At 41.3% G+C, this 18083-nt stretch overlaps 1 protein-coding gene and 1 long non-coding RNA gene across 2 annotated transcripts in view; one reads left to right on the top strand and one right to left on the bottom strand.

Moving 5' to 3' along the window:
- The window catches only part of LOC134949294 (cytochrome P450 2G1-like), a 113843-nt gene that overhangs the window by 39939 nt on the left and 55821 nt on the right, over positions 1-18083 (bottom strand). The window contains exons 4-5 of the mRNA XM_063937791.1: positions 13369-13529; positions 9120-9296 (exon numbers count right to left, since the gene is read on the bottom strand). Coding sequence (XP_063793861.1) covers positions 9120-9296; positions 13369-13529 — 338 coding nt within the window. The remainder of the gene's footprint in view (positions 1-9119; positions 9297-13368; positions 13530-18083) is intronic.
- The window catches only part of LOC134949295 (uncharacterized), a 110969-nt gene that overhangs the window by 73663 nt on the left and 19223 nt on the right, over positions 1-18083 (top strand). The gene's annotated exons all lie outside the window — the stretch shown is intronic.

The raw sequence follows: 18083 nt of genomic DNA, 5'->3' as shown, positions 1-18083 counted from the left end.
AGGTGCATCCTGTTTCCACGGATCATCCTTGAGATGTTCCTACAGCTTAAGTGGAGTACACCTGTGGTAAATTCAGTTCATGGGACATGAGTTGGAAAGGCACACAGCTGTCTATATAAGGTCCCACACAGTGCATGTCTGAGCACAAACCAAGCATGAAGCCAAAGGAATTGTCCGTAGACCACCGAGACAGGATTGTCTCGAGGCACAAATCTGGGATAGGGTACAGAAAAATATCTGCTGCTTTGAAGGTCCCAATGAGCACAGTGGCCTCCATCATCCATAAATGGAAGAAGTTCAGAACCACCACGACTCTTCCTAGAGCTGGCTGGCCATCTAAACTGAGCAATCGGGGGAGAAAGGCCCTAGTCAGGGAGGTGACCAAGAACCACCTCTGTCAGAGCTACAGCATTCCTCTGTGGAAAGAGGAAAACCTTCCAGAAGGACAACCATCTCTGCAGCAATTCACAGATCACGCCTGTATGGTAGAGTGGCCAGACGGAAATCACTCCTTAGTAAATAGTAGGGATAAATAGTAGGGATGGACAGGTTCAGAGCTCAGAGATCCAAACCCCCCCAGAATTCACGATCTGAGTATGGATCTGAGTCCGGCTTGGGTTTTCCCACCAGATTCGGATTCCCAGAACAAGGCAAAACATCATCATCCTGGTGTCGGATTGTTGCAAGATCCAGATTTTGTATATTTTGCGCCTCCCACCCCGCCATCTTCACTCAAATCCTGGAGAGTGTAGCAAGAGTACCTGTCTCCTCAGTGTCTGTGCAGGAAAGTGGCGTGGCAAGTGGGGTGGCTCTTTTGTATCATTACAGTGGTGCTGTCTTGTGTTACATCAGTCCAGTTGTGTTGTCTTGTGCTGCATCAGTCCAGTCACAGTGGTGGTGTCCTGTGCTGCCATAAGTCCAGTGCTGCTGTATAAGTCCAGTCCAGTGGTGCTGTCTTTTGCTGCATCAGTCCAGTGGTGGGGTCCTGTGCTGCCATAGGTCCAGTGCTGCTGTATATGTCCAGTCCAGTGGTGCTGTCTTTTGCTACATCAATCCAGTGGTGGTGTCTTGTGTTGCATCAGTCCAGTCACAGTTGTGGTGTCCCATGCTGCCATAAATCCAGTGCTGCTGTATAAGTCCAGTTCAATGGTGCTGTATTGTGCTGCATCAGTCCAGTGGTGGTTTCCTGTGCTGCCATATGTCCAGTGGTGCTTCTGTATAAGTCAATTCCAGTGGTGCTGCCATATAAGTCCAGTCCAGTTGTGCTGCATAAGTCCAGTCCAGTGGTGCTGCCGTATAAGTCCAGTCGTACTGTAGTATAAGTCCAGCTGTACTGCTGTATAAGTCTAGCGGTACAGCAGCATAAGTTCAGCAGAACTGCCATATAATTCCAGGGGTACTTCCGTATAAGTCCAGTGGTACTGCCGTATAATGCCATCGGTACTGCCGTATAAGTCCAGTGGTGCTGTCCTGTGCTGTATATTATTTACTCCAAATAAAGGAGTTATTAATATTTAATCCAAATAATTTTTACAGGGTTTGCCCTGTGTGGTGTAGGAGTACACCTTCTGTGCTGCATATTATTCTAATAACTCCAAATAAAAGGGTTATTATTACCTAAATATTTTTTACAGGGTTTTCCCTGTGTGGTTTAGGGGTACGCTCTCCTGTGTTGTATATTATTATAATAACTGCAAATAAAAGGGGTTTTAGCCAAATAATTTTTACAGGCTTTGCCCCGTGTGGTGTAGGGGTATGCTCTACTGTGCTGCATATTTTTATAATAACTCAAAATAAAAGGGTTATTATCCAAATAATTTTTACAATGTTTGCCGTGTCTGTGGTTTAGGGGTACACTCTCCTGTGCTGCACATTATTATAATAACTCCAAATAAAAGGGTTATTATCTAAATCATTTTTACAGGCTTTTTGTGCGTGTGTGTGTGTGGTTTAAGTGGTATGCTCTCCTGAGCTGCATATTATTATAATAACTCCAAATAAAAGGGTTATTATCCAAATCATTTTTACAGGCTTTTTGTGCGTGTGTGTGTGTGTGTGTGTGTGTGTGTGTGTGTGTGTGTGGTTTAAGTGGTATGCTCTCCTGAGCTGCATATTATTATAATAACTCCAAATAAAAGGGTTATTATCCAAATCATTTTTACAGGCTTTTTGTGCGTGTGTGTGTGTGTGTGTGTGTGTGTGGTTTAAGTGGTATGCTCTCCTGAGCTGCATATTATTATAATAACTCCAAATAAAAGGGTTATTATCCAAATCATTTTTATAGGCTTTGTGTGTGTGTGTGTGTGTGTGTGTGTGTGGTTTAAGTGGTATGCTCTCCTGAGCTGCATATTATTATAATAACTCCAAATAAAAGGGTTATTATCCAAATCATTTTTACAGGCTTTGTGTGTGTGTGTGTGTGTGTGTGTGTGTGTGTGTGTGATTTAAGTGGTATGCTCTCCTGAGCTGCATATTACTATAATAACTCCAAATAAAAGGGTTATTATCTAAATCATTTTTACAGGCTTTTTGTGCGTGTGTGTGTGTGTGTGTGTGTGTGTGTGGTTTAAGTGGTATGCTCTCCTGAGCTGCATATTATTATAATAACTCCAAATAAAAGGGTTATTATTTAAATAATTTTAAAGGCTTTGCCCTGTGTGTGTGGTTTAGTACATGATCTCCTGTGCTGCATATTATTATAATAACTCCAAATAAAAGGGTTTTTAGCCAAATAATTTTTACAGGTATTGCCCTGTGGGGTGTAGAGGTACGCTCTCTTGTGCTGCATATTATTATAATAACTCCAAATAAAAGGGATATTATCCAAATAATTTTTACAGGCTTTGCAGTGTGTGTGTGTGTGGTTTAGGGGTACGCTCTCCTGTGTTTCATATTATTATACTAACTCCAAAGAAATGGGTGATTATCCATATAATTTTTACAGGCTTTGCCCTGGGTGTTTCATTTAGGGGTATGCTCTCCTGTGCTGCATATTACTATAATAACTCCAAATAAAAGGGTTATTATCCAAATAATTTTTACAGGCTTTGACCTGTGTGGTGTAGGGGTACTTTCTCCTATGCTGTATATTATTGTAATAACTCCAAATAAAAGGTTTATTATCAAAATTATTTATACATGCTTTGCTGTGTGTGTGTGTGTGTGTGTGTGTGTGTGGTTTAGGGGTATGCTCTCCTGAGCTGCATATTATTAGAATAACTCCAAATAAAAGGTTTATTATCAAAATTATTTATACATGCTTTGCTGTGTGTGTGTGTGTGTGTGTGTGTGGTTTAGTGGTATGCTCTCCTGAGCTGCATATTATTAGAATAACTCCAAATAAAAGGTTTATTATCCAAATAATTTTTACAGGCTTTGCCGTGTGTGTGTGTGTATGGTTTAGGGGTAAGCTCTCCTGGGCTACATATTTTTATAATAACTTCAAAAAAAAAGGTTATTATCCAAATAATTTGTATAGGCTTTGCAGTATGTGTGTGGTTTAGGGGTACGCTCTCCTGGGCTGCATATTATTATAATATCTCCAAATAAAAGGGTTTTTAGCAAAATAATTTTTATAGTGTTTGCTGTGTTGGTGCGGTTTATGTGTATGCTCTCCTGTACAGCATAATTTTATAATAACTCCAAACAAAAAGGTTATTATCCAAATAATTTTTACAGGCTTTGCCGTGCATGTGTGGTTTTTGGGGTACACTCTCCTGTGCTGCATTTTAATATAATAACTCCAAATAAAAGGGTTATTATCCAAATATTTTTTTCAGGCTTTGCCGTGTGTGTGTGGTTTAGGGGTACGCTCTCCTATGCTGCATATTATTATAATAACTCCAAACAAAAGTGTTATTATCTAAATAATTGACGTGCTCCTGTGTTGTGTAGGGGTATTCTGTCCTGTGCTCTCCTAACCGGGATTCCTCCGGAGGATCCTTCTGTGGTACGCATACTGCTGCTGCTGTTGTTGCTGCTGGGAGTCAATCGTCATCCCAGAGGGGAAGTCGGAAGACCACTTGTACTACTTCAACTAAGCAATTGACTGTCAAACAGTCCTTTGTGAGGAAGATGAAATATGACAGCAGTCATCTGTTGCAAAGCGGATAACTGAGGCCTTGACAGCTATGTTGGTGTTAGACGTGTGTCCGGTATCCACCATTAGTGTAGTGGGATTTCGACAATTGATGGAGGTAGTGTGTCCCTGGTACCAAATCCCATCTAGATTCCACTTCACTAGGCAATCGATACCGAGAATGTACAGAGATGTCAGAAAAAGTGTCCTCAGTGTCCTAAAAAATGCAGTTGTTCCCACTGTCCACTTAACCACGGACATGTGGACAAGTGGAACAGGGCTGACTAAGGACTATATGACTGTGACAGCCCACTAGGTAGATGTATCGTCTTGCACAGCAACAATAGCATCGGCACCAGTAGATGCATCTCAGAAACACCAGCTCGCTTTAAGGCAGCCTACGCTATATGCCACCGGTTTCAGTAAGTGGCACACTGTCGACAACCTCTTACGGAAATGGAGGAACATCATCACACAATTAGACTCTTCTGGAGATTTGTGCAAACTGGAGGGCGGGAGTAGCAAGTCTGCACTGTATAGGACTGAGACAGCTGGCCGTGTGGAGAGTGCCAGAGCTCCCTAAGGGCTCAGTACAAAAGTGCAAAATGAAAAAGGGGGTGTGCTCTCTCTACAATGGCGCTGGTCTCTCTTACGGTCACCTATGTATGTGGATAATACCAAGGTGTGAAAGTGTATGTTGAAACACACTGGTATGGTAAATAAAATGGAATTTAATACAATACTAGCATACAATGTCTAAAAACAAGCAATACATAAAAAAACAAGTGGACTAGGAACAGGCCATTGGGGGAATGTGATCCTACCGATGCAGGTGGAGGAGCCGCAGGTGTCAAATAAAGGCAGGGTACCCTGGGAAATATCCTGCTGGTGGCTCCTCTGATCGAATTCCCTTCCAGGCAATCAGGAAAAGAGTCCGCCAAATGTCCAGGGGGTGGGCAGCGCCACAAGGTATCCCCAACGCGTTTCACGACAGCTTGGTCCCTTCTTCAAGGCAAGATCTTGCAGGAGGATCACATTCACCCATGGCCTGTTCCTAGTCCACTTGTTTTTTTATGTATTGCTTGTTTTTAGACATTGTATGCTAGTATTGTATTAAATTCCATTTTATTTACCATACCAGTGTGTTTCAACATACACTTTCACAGCTTGGTATTATCCATATACATAGGTGACCGTAAGAGAGACCAGCGCCATTGTAGAGAGAGCAAGTCCCCTTTTTCATTTTGCTCTTCTGGAGATTTGTGATATCAGACAATGCCACAAATATTGTGCAGGCATTAAATCAGGGCAAATTCCAGCATGTTTCATGTTTTGCTCACATAATAAATTCAGTGGTGCAGCATTTTTGAGTAACGACAGGGCCATGCAGGAGATGCTTTTGGTGGCCCGAAAATTTTTGGGACACTTTTTCCATTCAGCGACTGCGCGCTGAAGACTGGAGTACCATCAAACACTCTTTAACCTGCCCTGCCATCACCTGAAGCAAGAGGTTGTAACGCAGTAGAACTCAACCCTGTATATGCTTCAGAGGATGGAGGAGCAGTAAAAGACCATTCAAGTCTATACATCCACCTATGACATAGGCAAAGGATGCACTCTGAATCTGCTCGGTATGTGGGACTTGTGGAATAAGCCATTCATTTGCTTTGCCAGGATCCGAGAGTGGTCAATCTGTTAAAATTAGAGCACTATATTTTGGCCACCATGATTGATCCTAGGTTTAAAGCCTACGTGGTGTCTTTCTTTCCAGTGGACACAAGACTGCAGAGGTGTAAAGACCTGCTGGTGAAAACAGTCAGCTGAAGCGGAACGTGAAGAGGAAACAGCTCCTTCTTCATTTCTCCCGCAACTGGGGCTTCCAGGAAACAACTTGGATATCCAATTCCTAAACAACCCACTGGCAGTGATGCAGGGCAGGCAGTACCAACTTTGGACATCTGGTCTGGACTGAAGAACTTACCAACAATTTCTGACATGTCTACTATCACTGCATATGATACTGTCACCATTGAAAGAATGGTGGAGGATTACATCGATGACAGCATCCAAGTAGACATGTCAGACAGTCCGTACCTGTGCTGGCAGGAAAAAGAGGCAATTTGGAGGCCCCTGTATAAACTTGTTCTATTTTAACTAATTTGCCCCCTCTCCAGTGTGTACTCCGAAAGAGTATTTAGTGCAGCCGGTAACCTTGTCAGCGATAAGCTTAGTAATTTACTTCCACACAATGTGGAGAAGATAATGTTCATCAAAATTAATTATTATCTCTTTCGAGAATACCAACCTACAGAAAGTACAAAGGGACCTGTGATGGTGGATTCCAGCGGGAACGAATTAATACTCTGTGAGGATAAGGATGTACACAACACTGAAGGGGGTGAGGAATCGGTCGATGAGGATGACATCTTGCCTCTGTGGAGCCAGCTGTGAAGGGACAGATTAATTGGCAGCTTTTTTGTGGGGGCCCAAATGAACCAATCATTTCGGCCTTAGTCGTGTGGCAGACCCTGGCGCTGAAATGATTGGTTTGTTAAAGTGTGTGTGTCCTGTTTATACAACATAAGGGTGGGTGGGAGGGCCCAAGAACAATTCCATCTTGCACCTCTTTTTTTTGCATTATGTACTCTTTTTGGCCTAGTTTTTCAAACTGACATCCTGTCTGCCACTGCAGTGCCACTCCTAGATGGGCCAGATGTTTGTGTTGCACACTTGTATCACTTAGCTTAGTCATCCAGCGACCTCGGTGCACCTCTTTTTTTCTTTGCATTATGTGCCCTTTGGGGCCTAGTTTTTAAAACTGCCATCCTCTCTGCCACTGCAGTCGCACTCCTAGATGGGCCAGGTGTTTGTGCCACCCACTTGTGTCGCTTAGCTTAGTCACCCAGCAACCTTGGTGCAGCCTTTTGGCCTAAAAACAATATTGTGAAGTGTGAGGTGTTCAGAATAGACTTGAAATGAGTGGAATTGAATGTTATTAAGGTTAATAATACTGTAGGATCAAAATTACCCCCCAAATTCTGTGATTTTAGCTGTTTTTATGTTGTTTTTTTTAAAAATCACCCAGATCCAAAACCAAAACCCAAAAGGGTGGTTTTGGCAAAACCAATCCAGATACAAAACATGAGTAGGGATCCAGATCCAAAACCAAGTCACAAAACACGAAAAGTGCCCGCCACACATCCTTAGTAAACAGCACATTGCAGCCCGTCTGGAGTTTGCCAAAATGCACCTGAAGGACTCTGAGACCTTGAGAAATACAATTCTCTGGTCTGATGAGACAAAGATTGAACTCTTCGGTGTGAATGCCAGGCATCATGTTTGGAGCAAAAAAGGCACCGCTCATCACCAAGCCAATACTATCCCTACAGTGAAGCATGGTGGCGGCAGTATCATGCTGTAGGAATGTTTTTAAGAGGCAGGAACTGGGAGACTAGTCAGGTTAGAGGGAAAGATGAATGCAGCATTGTACAGAGACATACTGGGTGAAAACCTGCTCCAGAGCACTCAACCTCAGACTGGGGCGACTGTGCATTTTTAGCAGGACGACCCTAAGCACACAGCCACGATATCAAAGGAGTGGCTTCAGGACAACTCTGTGAATGTCCTTGAGTGGCCCAGCTAAGCCCACACTTGAATCTGATTGAACATCTCTGGAGAGATCTGAAAATGGCTGTGCACTGGTGCTTTCCATCCAAACTGATGGAGCGTGAGAGGTGCTGCAAAGAGGAGTAGGCGAAACTGCCCAAAGATACGGTAGGTTTGCCAAGCTTGTGGCATCATAGTCAAAAAGACTTGAGGCTGTAATTGCTGCCAAAAGTGCATCAACAAAGTATTGAGCAAAGGCTATGAATACTTATGTACATGTGATTTCTTAGTGTTTTATTTTTAATATATTTGCAAAAATTAAAAAAAAAATCTTTTTTCACACTGTCATTATGAGGTATTGTGTATAGAATTTTGTGGGGGGAAAATTAAGTTATTCCATCTTGGAATAAGGCTGTAACATAACAAAATGTGGAAAAAGTGAAGCACTGTGAATACTTTCTTTATGCACTGTAGATTACATATTTATAATTTATTTTTAAATGTCATCAATAAAATAAAAAAAATAAAAGTTTCCATAAATTAGGATTCTTGTAGTTTTAATTGTTTGATTTAACAGCTCCAGAGTTTTACATAATTATATTTCCCTCTGTTTACTTTTGGGGATTTGTGTAATGCACCAGTATATCAACTGCAGAAGTTAATAGGGATTTAGTTAAATGGACGACAATGCCACTGCTGACAAACACAAAGCTAACCATTATAATGTTGACAGTGTGAATATGTTGACAGGAAATGTCAACATTGTCAGATTGTCGACATTAAGGATAGGCTGGGGGTAGGATGGTTAGGGTTAGGTTGTTGGGGAAGCTTAGGTTTGGGTGCTAGAGGGAGGGTTAGGGATTAGTGTTAGGCTACAGGAGGTTGGGGTTAGGCTGCAGTGAGGAGAGATTAGAGTCAAGCAATAGAGAGAAGATTAAGGAATTTGGGCTATTGGGGAAATACCCAAACACTGGAGGAATGGAGGTCTGTCCCAGAAGTGACTGTCACATGACCGGGACAGTCACATGGATACTGTTGGAGCTGCTGCAGGTAAGTCATTACTGGGCCAGGGAGGATATGTCACTATTCTAACATGTCAACATTTTATCACTGTCTACATGATGTACAGTATGTTGACATGGTCAATGTTAACATTATGACCATGTTGATATTTTAGGAGTTTAATAGGAGTGCTGGTTGGTTTAATAATTTTTCTTTACTTCCAGCAGTGTAACTGTTCATAGGACTCCATAAAATGCTTTCTATACATTCCCCCTATTAAACTATTTAACACATACCTATTATTCTTCATACTACATTTATGTCACATAAGGTCTTTATAAAACAGTTCAATTTACAGTTCTATTTTTTCTTCATAAAATGACCCCATCAAATCTATATTGAAGGCATGCTCCAAGACACATTAACCTTTTACCTTTTCAATTTGAATGAGGAAAACATCAACATAATCCCTTGGGTTATCAGGATCCAAAGTCCTCTGATTAATTTGTACTCTGGTTTCTACAAACTGGCTGAGCTTCTTCAATAGATTATATATGTTGTGGTGGCTCCCAGGAATAACTCTCATCAGGCCAGGAAACATATCATACATCTGAAGATAGAATGGAATGGCATCACATAGGTAGACAGAGGAAAAAACTGTATTTGTCTAATAAGAATATTGGAGGTAATTCCAAGTTGATCGCAGCAGGATTTTTGATAGCAATTGGGCAAAACCATGTGCACTGCAGGGGAGGCAGATATAACATGTGTAGAGAGAGTAAGATTTGGGTGGGTTATTTTGTTTCTGTGCAGGGTAAATACTGGCTGCTTTATTTTTACACTGCAAATTAGATTGCAGATTGAACACACCCCACCCAAATCTAACTCTCTCTGCACATGTTATATCTGCCTCCCCTGCAGTGCACATGGTTTTGCCCAATTGCTATCAAAAATCCTGCTGCGATCAACTTGGAATTACCCCCATTGAGCAATCTTACCCAGTTTGCACTCACAGATGGACAAATTTAATGCTTTTTGAAGAACTGTGAAATAAATGATCCTAGATCAAATGTATTAAAATATTCACGCAGTAATATGCTGTTGTGGAGAATATGGCTTAGTAACAATGGGCCTGATTTGTAGTCAAACCCGATGGTCTCCATACAAATACGTTGATGTGGGTCTGTGCATGCCCTGCGTGACTTCTCACAGCCCCCCTTAGCTGCAGTATGATTGACATGCTGCAACATTTAGGGGGTGGAGCTGGGGTGGCGACTAGGACCATTGTACAATATGGAGGCGTGATACCCCTATTTTGTAGTGGTGCTGATACTTAGGTCTGCTTTGTTGGATGCAGGCTTCCTGGACTCAACAGATGTATAAGATTTAGCATAAGCAGGCTGACAGTGGGCTGTGGCCATCACAAGCGATGCCCATAATGGACACATTAGTGATCCGATGCTCATCTTTGCCATAACTAGCGCTATGTGAGCACAGAAGATATACAGAGCACAAATCTTATTGGGATTTTATTTTAGTGAGCCTAAAAATGTCTTAAACTACCTATATAATATTTTGCTGTTAAGCATTGAATATAATGACTTTCTGAGAATGAAACTATAAAAATCTGGTTAAAACGGTGAAATGTGTTGAAGTCCTTGGCACCTGTTGATTATCATGCTTTGTCACAGTGCACAGTGGGAAGACTCGCCTCCAGTCTACAGTCCTTCCAGTGTTCCCTGAAAACTCACCTCTTCAGGCAAGCTTATCAAATTCCGGAACCACCCAAATAACTTTCATAAACTTCCCATGCAATTACATCCCCACTGTACAGTCCACACATATTCTCAAACTGTATATTTTCTCTCTCTTCACTTTCACATCCTTCTGACCAATGGTCAAAATTGCTCTGTTACAACATCATATAGTCCATCAAGAACCTTTGCAATCTTGTGGTCCATTATGCAATAGATGGTTGTGTAATGCATATCCTTGTGTATCAGTGTGTCATGAGCTGCTGTGGCTCATTTTCTGTTCAGGTCCCAGTCATTGCTAGGCAATAGGGACAGCTGGGTGCTTCCATCTGTCGGCTTCCCACTGGTCACTAGGCAACTGAGACACCTAGCGGCAGCGGGGTATTCTGGGCTGTGTAGGGAGAACGTGCAGTGCTGCATCTGTACAGCATCTTAATCAAAAGGGGACCTGGCTAATTGAGACTTTTGATTGGCTCCCCTTTCCTTTATCTTGCACTCAGCTCTACAAGGACCTTCCGGATAAAGTTCATGCTTGCAGCGTGAGTCCCTGGTCCTAAGTTCCTGGTTCCAGAAGCCTGATACCTTTCAGGACTCATGTTGGCGCCTGGGACATTCTACATTTATGGTCTGCTAACATCTGCCAGAACTCTGTACAACTGGAGCCACAACCTCACAGCCATATCCTGCATTCCTGGCTTGCTAACATGTTTTAGAACCCTGTACGTTGGGAGCCGCAATCCCACAACCATATCATGCATTCCTGGCCTGCTTTCATCTTCCAGAACCCTGCATGGTTGGTGCCACAGCCTCACAGCCATTTCCTGCATTCCTGGCCTGCTAACATCTACCAGAACCCTGTATGGCTGTAGTCGCATCCTTACAGCCATATCCTGTAATCTTGGCCTGCTAACATCTGCCACAACCCTGCATTGCTAGAACTGCAACCACTCAGCCATATCCTGTATTCCAGGCCTGCTTTCATCTGCAAAAACGCTGTATGGTTACACCTGCAACTTAACAGTTATACTACATTCCTGGCCTACTCACAACCTGCTTAAACCCTGCATGGCTGGAGCTGCAACTCTTCAGCCAGATCCTGTGCTACCAAATTATTACCAGATTTCTGTATGGTTGGGACTTCTTTACTTTAATCTTGAATCCTGTATCCAGTGATCGCCAGACTGATAGTGTAAGCCCTTACTGTCCGAGCGTAAAGCCAGGTGGTCACCTAAGTACCAATGAGCAGTACTAGCTCTATGGGAACAGCAGGTGACTGTTAGTGGTTGAAGACCTCGCTACTAGTCACTCTAAGGGTCTTATACAAATAAATTCTGGATATTGTAACACAATGCCTATTTTGCTATAGATAGTAAGCATGCGAGCAGGGTCTTCCTACATTTATGACTGTCTGTTATTACACAGTTTTGTTTTAAAACTGTTGTTTCTGTAAAGCACAAAATAATTTGCTGTGCTAAATCAGAAACTGTTAATAAATAAATCATAAATAATACAGTTCTCAGCAACTGTGTACACATATACAGCATTGATGCAGAAACAAGGAACACTCTCCAAGTGTGTCTATTGTCATAGGAATTGAGAGGCTGGCACCATGTTTTCTGCATATGGGAATGCACATGTAGCGTTATACATGCCGATAACAATCTTGACTCTCCTGCATTTTTTCTGCTGTTGCTCCCTGTTATTTCCTCAAATGTACCCTTCCTGTTAATCACTTTGTGATTAAGTCCTCACTGCAAGCATCATCGCAAAGGTTCCTTGGAAAGTGTGCAGTATGATCGCAGCGTATGCGCAGTTGGCCGATAATTGCTCAGGTGCATGGACATGGCCTGATTCTGATTTGAATGCAATGGCAATCACTACCCCTCAAGAGATCCGATGACCATACATTACCATACCTCCCAACTGACCTAAGTATTTTGGGGACTGTCCCGCTGTCCCACCCATGGGCCACAGTGTCCTGCGGTGGGGGAGTGGGCGGGTTGAAGGGATCCTGTCACTCGCTGCAGCACCAGTGAATTGATGCATGGATCACAGAGGGACTGGGGGCTCACAGAGCGAAGGCCATGCACAAACACTGATGGAAAATGGGGCGTGGCTCGCAATTGTGGCATTCCTGTGAAGCCATGCCCCCTTTTCAATAGGCCACACCCCTTTTCAGAGTACTGCTCTCCAGTGTACCGAAGTTGGGAGGTATGCATTACATTGTGTGTGTTTCTGTCCATAGTATGAAGGGATTTTATTACCAGTAAAGTCATTTACCCACTATACCAGTGGTTCCCAAACTTTTCTGATTCACGGCACCCTAGAGTATCAGAATTAATTTAATTTCACCACTAGGCCAAACTTTTGTTATAGAGAAATTTAGAAATAAATATTAAATGAAGTAAATTGACTTTATATGTCATCCTTAGGTTCAGTTATGTGGTATGGGACAGGTTTTGCTTCTGTGTGTCCACATAATTTATGATTGGCAGCTACCAGCAGTGGTTTTGCCTATTACATTGACTATAAATAATTTGAATTTATTCCTGTACCACCAATCCGAGGCACCCCGGAAAGTGTCACAAGGCACTCCAGGGTGTCTAGGCACACAGTTTGAGAACCACTGCACTATACTATACTATATAACCTATTCAGATTTATCTCCTTCAGGGGTCTGGGGTTAGGTGGCTACTGTTGCTTGGTATTGTCATGGTGTCCTACCATGCTGAAGATCACATTCCATTGACACCTCTGTTTTTTGTGAGTCAGTGCTGTTTAGCCATGCTCAAAGGAAACCTGTGCTCAATATTTAAGATGTTGGCCAGGAAAGTCAGATCAGCATCGCCATACTCCTTCCCAAATTTTGCTAAAGGGTCTAGCAGTGCCTGTTCTGCGTACAGTATGTTAAAATGATGTAATTCTTACCTGTCCCCAGGTTGAGCAGCCAATAATGAATGCTTCATGTATACAAGATAAAACAGTATCTATGTCATTGTCCTCATATTTATGATGATTTCCAAACATGATGGAGAAAACAATATTGCAAATAGCTTTGCTGAAATGGTGCTGAGGATGAAAAAATGATTCTGGAAGGTATGAAAAAATTTTTTTTTTAATTATTATTATTTCCAGTTACTGTGAGGAAAAATAAATATTAATCCTACAATTTAGTTTAATCATAGAATTATTAGTAGAGTAAAAATATTTCTAAATGTAGAAATGAAAGTTATCTAAATAAAGACAGCTGCTTTTTAAGCAAACACTGAAGAATGATAAATGGTAAAGAAAATAACAACGTGCTGATATTTTATTATAACTATAAAAAAACAACTCTCGAGTGTGACCAAAAAGGGGACATGTCTTATAGGAAAGGGGGCATGGCTTCATGGGTGAGACACAATAATGAGCCACGCCCCTGTTTTACTTCACTGCGGGGGCATCCCCAGCACTCTGTGAGCTGATGGCATGCCCCCAGTGCTTCTGCCACCCCTGAATAGAAGCTGTATGCTCGTGGAAGACAGGAGCTTCCCAAATGTCCACCATAGCGGGGCACTGCGACCCGCACATGGAACAGCAGGACAGTTCCTTTTTTTGGGACTGTCCCATGAAAATTGGGACAGTTGGGAGGTATGCTAGTATGATGTACAGGGAAAGCACATGGAGAACTCAGCAAAGGTAATCCTGTACTGTCTATGTGCCATTGGCATTTCTATCATGGATGCAATGTTTCCACACACCTGCGCATGTGCAGTAGACTGGAGTTGAGGGGGCCCACCCGGAGTATGCACACAAGCCCCTCCTCTTTTAAAATATCCCTGCTGTGTACAGTATGTGCTTACTCATACAAACAGACATAGAGACCAGGAGCTGTGATATGCATACTGAACTGAAGAACAAACATAAAGTAACACATTTTGCAGCAGGCTGCAAAATAGTACAGTAAAACAACACCTTGTTCGAGGCATGGTACTGCTGGCATGAGACAGCAATGTGAATCTAGCAGAGCTATATTCCCATATCTAACATTTCCCTCCCCATGTAGATACAGTAAATGAGCCCCCCTACCATTCCCTCTTCTTACAAATCCAGTCTGCGTGGTGTATGTCTTACCCAAGAGGGGTAACGGGGATCCTCATGTACTGTATGACTTGAGAACTTGTAGCAGGAGTGATTATGGTTTCTGCAGACTCCACTATATCAGACTGTACAGAATTTTTTTTTTAGAGATTTTATGACGCTCCTGTTCAAAAACTCTGCCGCCTCCCGCTTTTAGCCCAGATCTATCCCAAAAAGATCCAATGTAAAGTAGAAGAAAGTGGTGAATGTGGAAAAGAGGGTTGGCGCTGAGGGTACGTGGGGAATAAATACTTATCTAAACCACAGAGTTTGTTGTTCTTATGATTTTTCTTCCTTCCCCCTTAATTTTCTTATAGGCGTTTTTCCAGTGTGTTTATCCGTGCATGAAACAAGAGTAGGATAACTAAGGTTTACACACTGGTTTCGTGTTGTCCCAAAAAAATATTCAGGTTGGAGATAAATTTCCTCCTTTGTGGCTTTCTTAAGTGTTCATATGTACTATATACCTGGCTTACATAGTAAATGCTCTAATGACACACATATAGGTTTCTTTTCAAGATGTCCAGCATCTCATAGTGACATAATTTTCTTAAAACAGGTGCATACCTTAACTTACACAGTAAAGGGTAAATGGTAAACTTATCAAGGTATCTTTGGCATAAAAGCTTTGCTTATTTCAACCAAGGAATCAATAATATGATATACACCAGATGCTCCTTACAGTGTGTACCTCACTTACACTAAATTAGTGCAGCATCCTCGCATAAAGGTATCTTTGGCATAAAAGCAAAAACTCTCCTTATTCCAACCACAGAATCAATAATCAGAGGATATATACACCAGATGCTCCTCACAGTTCGTACCTAACTTACACTAAATTAGTGCAGCATCCTCGCATAAAGGTATCTTTTTTGAGTATAATGGTTTGTACCGATACTCACAGATGTTCTCATGTACTGCAATCGAATCAAGGTATCTTTATCTTCTCTTAAGAATGTGAATCTCATATAAAAGTAGTAACAACATTTTTAATATATCAAATTACAAAAAAGTAAATAAATAAAATATTGGCTGCAGGAGGCTACCGCCAGTGAAGGGGACCGGTAGGGCCACAATCCAGCGCAAAAATACCGGTACCAGATCCCGCTAAATAATAAATAAAAGGTGGCCGTACCTTTCCCCCAAAATGTGCGGTGCAATGTCCAACAGGCAATAGTCCTCAGCCAACGCATTTTGAGTGTGTCACTCTTTATCAAGGCTGATGGAGGACTAAATAAATTAATGAATTTATAGCACTAATCCGGAATTTGAAGTTCTATGACGTCACTTCCGGTTCCGGTAATTACCAGGAAGTGTGCCCGCTCATAGAATGCTTTTTTTCACATATTAAAGTAGGTTTACTGAGGTATATAGAGTTATAAGAAGCTGCTGTGATCAAGACCTTCTTCAGGAATCCACCATAGAGGTCCTTTCTAAAAGCCGCCGCGACCGGAAGTAGTAGTCCGGGATTTCAGGGAAATGTAGTCTCCGCCGACCAGAAGTGCCGCTTGTTTACATCGTGGCCGGAAGTCCGGGAATCAGAAAGATTTGTGGGGATTGTAGTAAGCTTTGGCAATAGTTCTGATAGCAGTCACAGCAGAGAATAGAGCTTGGATCATCTGAGCAGGGTATTTTCATGAAATAGATTCATTATGTAATATCTTAGTTTCATTTCATCCAAAACTAGAAAACAATATTACAAAAAACAGAATTAGTCGGAATGAGGATATATTTTACTTTCTTGATTGCCAACAGAAAATGAAGAGAAGAAGGGGGAGGAGTCTTAGTCTTTAGTTTAATAGAGGGGTAAATGAAGTCACCAAGGATGCATTTTCTATTATTTTATTGACTACATAAGAAAGGAAGGTGGAATGACATGCTTTCACCAAAACTGACTGTAATTAAAGGAAGCAACTTTTTATAAGAACCATTTAAGTTCAAAGTCATGGTTAAGTCCTCTTGGACTTAAGGTTTTTAATTCAAAAATGGTCCGCATCTCTGTTTTTGCTAGGCTGCTTTCCACATTCTTGCCCTTCCACGTAGCTTTTACATGTTTCAGACCCAAATTTTTTTTTATATGATTAATGGAACAATTATGATCTGTTTTGAAGTGATTGGAAAGATGATGAGTTGGAAGTCCTTTTTTGATGTTCCTGAGATGTTCGGAGTTTCTTATATTTAATGGTCTCGTGGTTCTTCCTATATAAGATAGACCGAATGAACATTCTACCAAGTAGACAACATTAGGAGTACTACAAGTGATGAAATCCGTGATTTTCATAGATTTGTTGTTAATCTTAGTTTCTGTACATTTGGAATTGGTATCTTTTACATTACGACAACCTATACAGGTCCCGCACCTGTGAAATCCTTTTGTTCTAATCAGGTTTCTGGATGGTAAAGGGAGCGCACTTTTTTACTAAGGAGTCTTTTAGGTTTTTGGCCTTCCGATGAATGAATGATGGTCTGTTGGGAATTATTTTATTTAGAACCAGGTCACGTTGAAGAAGATGCCAATTTTTTGGGAATATTCTCTCTAGTTGTCTATGTTGGGCATCATATTTTGTAATGAATGCCCATTTGGATTGGTCCACATTCTTTACCTCTTTTTCTTTAGGTTGTAATATGATGTCTCTTTCTTTCTTTTCGATTTCTTTGATTACTTGATCCAAGGATTCTTCTTTATATCCTTTCTCCACAAAGTCTTGCTTCATCTGTTGCATTTGGACCTTGCATATTTCCTTCTTACTACAATTACATTTTACATGGAGAAATTGGCTTTTTGGTACCCCCTTAAGCCAGGTGCTATGATGTTGGCTATCGGTGGGTATATAGGTGTTTATATCTGTGGGTTTATGAAAAGTCTTTGTTTGTAGGTCATTATCCTCTATGTAAATGGTTAAATCTAAAAAATGTATTTGAACTTTACTATGTGTTAAGGTGAAATTGATGTTGAAATCATTATTGTTTATTGATTTAAAAAAGTCCAGTAAGGAATCCTCACTTCCTTCCCACAATAGTAGAATGTCATCTATATATCTCTGCCTTTTAATCAATTGGGAGCCCCAAGCTACGCCACTGTAGATGTTAGTCTCCTCCCAATAATTCATAAATAGGTTAGTGTAGCTCAGGGCAAACTTTGTTCCCATAGCGGTTCCTGTACATTGTATAAATAAGTCGCCATTGAAAAAGAAATAATTGTTCTCCAAAATAGATTTTATTGCATCAATAATAAAATTATTTTTCTCTTTTGGGATAGTTTGATTTTTCCAAGGACCATGTGATAGCTTCTATTCCTTTGGTATGTCTGATGCTTGAGTATAGAGATGTGATGTCCGCCAAAGCGAGAATACAGTTCGGATTCCATTCAAATTCTTTTAATTTGATAAGAGTGTCAACTGTGTCTTTCAAATATGATTTCCCCTTTCTGACTAGTGATTGTAGAAAAGAATCTATGAGTGATGATAAGTTGGATGTTAAACTGTTGGTCCCAGCAATGATGGGTCTTCCAAGTGGATTCGTAA

This window comes from Pseudophryne corroboree, chromosome 8 (assembly GCF_028390025.1).
Source record: "Pseudophryne corroboree isolate aPseCor3 chromosome 8, aPseCor3.hap2, whole genome shotgun sequence".
NCBI classification, from domain to species: Eukaryota; Metazoa; Chordata; class Amphibia; order Anura; family Myobatrachidae; genus Pseudophryne; species Pseudophryne corroboree.
This window is presented reverse-complemented; position numbering and strand designations above follow the sequence as displayed.